Source organism: Myotis davidii, unplaced genomic scaffold (genome assembly GCF_000327345.1).
Source record: "Myotis davidii unplaced genomic scaffold, ASM32734v1 scaffold497, whole genome shotgun sequence".
In the NCBI taxonomy this organism is placed as follows: Eukaryota; Metazoa; Chordata; class Mammalia; order Chiroptera; family Vespertilionidae; genus Myotis; species Myotis davidii.
In genome coordinates, this window is record NW_006288434.1 from 2,157,173 (window position 1) to 2,164,234 (window position 7,062).

Consider the following 7,062-nt stretch of genomic DNA (forward strand, 5'->3'; position numbering starts at 1 on the left):
AGGTGGGGAACCTTGGCTTCCTCCATCACTGGAGCAAGCAAGCCTCCTGCTCGCTTCAGCTGCGTGGCTGCCAGCCACCATCTTAGTTGGCAGTTAATTTGCATATCGCCCTGATTAGCCAATGGGAAGTGTAGCAGAGGTATGGTCAATTACTCTTTTTGTCTTTTATTAGATAAGATAGAGAGAGAGAGGGGAATACTAAGTAGGAAACATGTTTTATTAGTAAGACATACAAATGAGCTGTTTCTGATAGAAATAAGTAAGTTTTTTAAAAAGGAAAACTTACTTGTAATCTTCATTTGCTGCAGTAAAAATGAAGGCTTCCATAGGGTTCCAACAAATTGTATTTGTTCTCATATCTAAGATGACCTGAAAAAGGAAGTATACCCTAACCTATTACTATGAAATCAATTCCCTCCAAAATGAATACATGTCCCAATTTCATCTCCTTCCCTTTTTTTCATTAATCTAAGCAAATATTTACATTAACTAGTAAATACCTATTATGTAGGTACTCAAGTTGGTGCAATAGGAAAAGAAATCAACCAATAATTGCTTCCTGAACACACAGGCAGAGATGTAAATATTGAAAAATATACAAATGTTTAATAAATAGTCTCTTCACCTCAAATAACTTATATTTTAATCAGGAAAATGAGACATGATTGAAGCTAACCTGTGAAGAACCGTATATTATAGAGCTTGTCCACAGGAACGTTTTGAGTAGGAAGATCTTTTGCTGTGTGTGACTGCCCACTGTAGGATGTTTAGCCTCTCAGGCATCTGCCCACTAAATGCGACAAGCAGTCTCTAAAATGCCCCTCCCACACTTCCAAAAATATACCTGGTGGGGAAATACCATCTGATTGAGAACTATACATTTAGGAGAGAAAAGATGAGAAAAATACTGGGAGTCTAGTAGATAGAACAAAGAAACAATAGAAAATAGCTTCTCTGCATCCATCAAGGTGACCTGCATGTGACAAATCCTATTTATATGCCCTTACTAACTGAAACAAATACATAAATAGAATATATACTGAGCCCAGATTTTGGACAGTTTTGAAAGCCAGGCAACAGCTCTTGTCTTAAACCTAAAAGTAACGGAACACCATCCAAACATTGAGAATACAAGGGCAGAGGGAGCAGAAACTACTATCTATCTATCTATCTATCTATCTATTTATTTATTTATTTTTAAAATATATTTTATTGATTTTTTTTACAGAGAGGAAAGGAGAGGGATAGAGAGTTAGAAACATCAATGAGAGAGAAACATCGATAAGCTGCCTCTTGCACACTCCCCACTGGGGATGTGCCCGCAACCAAGGCACATGCCCTTGGCTGGAATTGAACCCGGGACCCCTCAGTCTGCAGGTCGACGCTCGATCCACTGAGCCAAATCGGTTAGGGCAAACTACTACTTATTTAACTAGTACTTCAAGTTAGCCTCTGCTAACTGCTTAAAGTATCATGTTTTATTCTCACCAATGTGCTGTGTTGTTACTGATATCACCATATTACAGAAGAAACACAGATTAAGTTACTGGTTAAAGTCTAAAACACAAGTTCATGTAGGATCTTCCCACTACAATACATGAATGAGAGAAATGATCAAAGTGGTACTTTGGAAAGGTTACCACACTTACCAAGTTCAAACGTCAATGAATATATTCTACTTCTTATATTTCTACATTTACTACATGTTATAAAAATGACTAAGAAACAACAAAAATATTAAAAGCATTTTCCTACATGTGGACTATGACAATGAACTCATGGTACATCAATGATGTCTAGCCCTTCCTTATGCTCACAATTCTTATACTGGCACTCTTCTCTCTACTGACAATATTTCTCTCCCGTTAGAGTTAGCCTGAGGTTCTATTAGCTTCAGTATCTAACTCCTGGAACGACTACTTTGCACCATTGGGAAATCTGTCACCTTGAACAGGATAATGTTTGTCTAAATAAAATGCCAAACTAGTACTGTCAGCCTGTAACTAAACAAATAAAGCTGGTTATGTAAATTAGTTATAAAACTTTCTGGAATAAAAAACTTTGAGTGTCATATAGTAATCATGGGGCCTGAAATAAAGAGATGCAATACTTTCAATTAAAGAATTTTCAACTTAATAAGTATTAACTAGATGTCTAAAATGTATTGGTATAATGGAAGACACAAAGACAACTAGGTTACAGTCCCTAGTGGAAATAAGGGTCTCTAAAAAGTATAGGGAGCTGAGAGAATGCCACTTTGGGTTCTAATAACATCTCAACGAAAAAGAATTTTTTAAAACACCGAAGATACATTTACTCCTTATTTTGTAGCTCAATTTACCAAGGAATGCATTAACAATTGTGTAAAGCTGAAGACAAGCTGAAACTTACCTTCTTCAGAGGAGTAGCTTGCCTCATATCATATAGTACTATATTCCTGTCAGAAGCACAACTTCCCAAGAGAAATGTCTAAAAATAAGTACAACAATCACCAGTTAAAAGCCAGGCTTGGCAGCAAACCATGTCCATTCAGTGAACAAATCATTTAATTATACTCAATGTTTATGTTTAGGATACAAAGTTATAACATTAAAGTCCACTTTAAGAGGATATGATGAATCACTCATAATCTCAGCAACCTAAGTATTTTCATTGTAAAAATCCATGTATATATTTTAGATGCCAGTGATAACATATATATAATTCTGTATTCTATTTTAGAACATATTTTTTTTTATCCATGATTCACTTAGACCTGTTTCTATTTTCCAGTATTATAAATGACACTTCAATAAACGCTTTTACACACAGCTTTTCTAAGGATAAAATTTCAGTAGAGGCATTACTGAATCAAAAAGCATTAAAAAAAATTTATGGCTAATCGCTTTCAGAGAGTTGTACCAACATACACTGCAATGTGGAAATATGTCAATGTTACGGTAACTGCAACACTAGGCAGTGTCATTTAAGAGTTAATATCTGCATGACACTATTTTCTAATTATGTAAATTATTACTTTATTAGTAAACATGTCCTCAAGTATATTAGCTCTCCGTATAAATTAGGCCTATCTTTTGTTTAATGGAGCCCTGAACCCCACCCTTTGTAGCACCATTCCTCCTCACTCAGGGTTCCTGACGCCAAGAACTCTTGGCTTCTGCCTACTAATTGCTTCATAGAGCAAGTGTTAAAAAGAACAAAACTTATTTACTAACTATCTGTAAGGCCAGCTCCTACTGCATGTGTGTACAAAGTTCAAATAAAACACATCATGACCTCCAAAACACTCCTTTTACATCACTTCCTCTCTGAGACTTTCTCCTAGTTAGTGGCTCTTCTCAACCTTTCTTGGTGTCTCATTATGTCTTCTCAAGGTCTGACCAGGTTCCACTGATAAATATAGACTTTGATCTGAGCAAAGCAGAAATTCTACCTGGACTGAAAACTGACTTTCACAGTGTAAATGGGGTAATGCTTAGTATAAACTTTTGGCTTTAGTAGAATTCTAGGCTTCAATATTTTAACTGAGAATTTATTAATAACCGGAGGAGACAAATACACTCCATTTGTTCACAGCAACATGACCTTTCCATTAAGTTTAATACAGGATAAGAGGCAAGCACATCATTTGCTTTTACCACTAGGTCAGTTCATGAGGTTAAAAAAATAAAATAAAATAAAAAACCCACACACACAGCTGAACAGAGTATTATACAGACAAATTTGAAAAGCATGGTCGTGGTCGTAGGTCATGTCTAATAATTATAATTTTAGAAGTGTCATCAGTTCTTCTGACACAGATGTTCACCAAAACACAGAAGCAAAAGATCCTCCCTCAGAGAATCAATACCTGCCTGTTCCTTTAAAAAAAAAAAAGTAGTAACATCACCATCTTCAACTTGGATAGCACCTCTTAAAAATATTCACATACATTATCACATTTTACATTGACAACAAGCCTGTGAAGTACACTGGAAGATAGAATTAATCTTATTTTAAAAATATACAAATGAAGAGAAAACCCTGGATTGTACAAGGTCAAAGGCAGGTGCAAAGGCATGTCGGCTCTCGGGACGCCCTGGGACAGGAGGAGGGTCTCTGACTGACTTCTCAGCAGCACCACAAGGCACGCTCACACCACAGGGCAGCATCTCAAGCCATCTTTATGCCTTGCTGCTCTGACTCGGCCTTTCTACCCTCCTTTTGTCAACGGTGGGTCTCTGAGAGTGTACTAGTAAAACCTGCATATCAGGACTTTCTCTCACACTATCTAATATGATACTCTCTTAATAACTTCAAAAATCAGCTTACAAAGAAAGCAATTTCCTTGTCCTTCTATAGGAAAAAGCATCTCTACCGATGCACCTACTGTTACATATTCAGAAAAGGCTCCGTGAAAGCTCTGGAGTCCAAGGGCTAGTTTAGCCTTCAGGGTAGTCTCCTTTCCTAAATTTGGACCTGACAGTAAGTGACAGCCAATCCCCAACTCTTCCCTTAGGCCTGGAAGGAATCAGGAATCACAATTCATACTTTTAGAAAAGAAAAACATAACTAATTATCATGCAGCACAATATCTAACATATTATTATGAATGGATTAAAAAACTGTGGTACAGCTCACGATGGAATACTATGCTGCTGTAAAAAAGAAGGAACTCTTACCATTTGCAACAGCATAGATGGACCTAGAGAGCATTATGCTAAGTGAAATATGCCAGAGAAAGATAAATATCACATGATCTCATTCATTTGTGGAATATAGTGAACAACATAAACCAATGAACAAAAATAGATTCAGAGACAGAGAAGCATCAAACTGACTGTCAAACCTCAGAGGGAAGGCAGGGGAGGAGGGTGGGATAAGACATCAACCAAAGGACTTGTATGCATGCATCTAAGCATTACCAATGGACACAGACACTAGGGGGATGAGGGCATGTACTGGGGGGTGTGGGAGTGGCTGGAGAGAAGTCAATGGAGGAAAAAAAATACTTTGTAATAGCTATGTATGGGCGGGGGGTGGGGGGTACTTGAAATATCAGGGGGACCACTCTGTAAAATACATAATTGTCTAACCATAAAAAAATAATAGGTAAAAAATAAAATAATTCACATTTTCTTAAAGGTACAATGATGTAATCTGTGGTAGCTAAGTGTTGAAGGTCTAAGAAAACTGAATTGTCACAGTACAGCACTTGCTTGAATTCGAACTCATGAACACACCTCCTCTAACGGTGCTAAATACTATTATCTGGGACTAAACTGCAGGCAAATGTGTTGTGATCTGATCAAAGGTGTTAGAACTCAGATATAATCTGGAAAGCTGACCAAATGCCAGAAACATAATCAAAACTCAGAAAATATTATATCACATGTTTAAAAGTTTCCTACACAGAGCTGAAATTATTAATAAGGAAACAAAAGTAAAAAATATTTCAAAAAAGAAACATTACCTCAATTGGATTAAATTTGACACTACTTATACTGTCAAATCCCCAGGTCATTGAACATATAGGACTGGTTTTCTGTTCATCCCAAATGTCTACTTGCTGTCCACATGTGGCAAAAATTCCTTCTTTCCAGTGATGATCAATTCCTGTATACACTGTCTTTAAAAGCAAAGAGATTGTTACAGATAGGTCATATCTACAGAATAATTTTTAAAATATATTTATCTACCCTCTCATTTTTTTTAGAAAAATCCCTGTTCACAAAGAAACTTCTTTGAAGCCCTTACTTAAAGGAAAAGACAGTACCATAAGGAGTGATGTGTCTTTATCACACATTCTGGGAATAAAGGAAAAAGTTAACATGGGATGCATTTAGTTAAGTTTGAAAATATATCACTGAAGCAATTTTAAAATCATCATTGGGTATTGAAGAATCTAATGAAATAGAAAGGTAATTTCTAAAAAACTTCATTCCACATAAAGTACTGACTCCTAGGACAGAAACACAGATACCAACAACCAGATTAAAATTTAGAGAGAAAAATGAAATCAGTGAGGGTGGGTACTAATATTGTTAACAGCAGTACAATCTCATAAATTTGATATTATCCACTTAAAATGTGTGATAAATCTATTCAGGTCCAGATTAAAGTCTGCCTTTGTACTTCATGGCAAAAATCGCTTGAAAGCAAATTAGAGGGAAATATTTATCCAATACTTTAAGCTTTTATGAACTTAGCAGCATCTGCAGATTTCTAATTATTTTCCATTCATGAAAGCAAGGCCTACAAATGTTCCCACAATTTTAGAATTGCCCACACCACAGAAGTAGGAGTAAGACTAAATATTTCAAAAATCTTTTGGAATTTAGAGGAAAAGCATTTTACAACTATGAAACCAATTTTGTTTCAGGCATTATTGACAACTAGAGGCCCAGGCACGACAGTCGTGCACTGGGGGGTTGAGGGTCCCTCAGCCCAACCTGCGCCCTCTTGCAGTCTGGGACCCCTCAGGGATGTCCGCCTGCCGGCTTAGGCCTACTCCCCTCTCACAATGAAAACTGAAGAACTGTTCATATTCTTTAACTGCAAAAGACCACAATCCATTAGATATTGCTTAAAATAGGTTACTTATTACAGCCTAAAATCTTTAATTTCTTATTTACCTCTTTTTTGGAAATTAAAATTATGAAATAATTTGAAAAAGGGAGAATTATATTAGACAAAGTATGGGTCAACTTATTTTTGTACCTTTCCTAATATTGTATGCAATGGCTCTTCCTCTTCTCCAAAGCCTGGTCCATCCATTTTCCACTGCTTCACAGTTTTGTCATCGCCAACCTAAAAATATTTATTATGGTGATGATAATGAACATTTATAACTATTAAACTTGCCAAAATATACATCAAACTATAAACATCCCCAGTTTTAAAAATAACATACAATAGTCGGCCACTATTGTAATTACTGATGCTTTTATATCACCTTGTTATACTAAATAAAGATGTGTAACAAACACAAATAACACATAAATTAAAAATAAAATAGTATGAGTAGAGCAAAATAAAATGACAGGAACAAAGTTAGGTCACATTTAAATGCAAGAATTCATA

The 7,062-nt window shown here is 35.9% G+C and overlaps 1 protein-coding gene across 1 annotated transcript in view; it reads right to left on the bottom strand.

The window, feature by feature from the left end:
* The window catches only part of DCAF13 (DDB1 and CUL4 associated factor 13), a 21,828-nt gene that overhangs the window by 8,721 nt on the left and 6,045 nt on the right, over positions 1-7,062 (bottom strand). Inside the window, exons 4-7 of the mRNA XM_006760266.2 lie at positions 6,700-6,789; positions 5,453-5,608; positions 2,392-2,469; positions 287-369 (exon numbers count right to left, since the gene is read on the bottom strand). Coding sequence (XP_006760329.1) covers positions 287-369; positions 2,392-2,469; positions 5,453-5,608; positions 6,700-6,789 — 407 coding nt within the window. The remainder of the gene's footprint in view (positions 1-286; positions 370-2,391; positions 2,470-5,452; positions 5,609-6,699; positions 6,790-7,062) is intronic.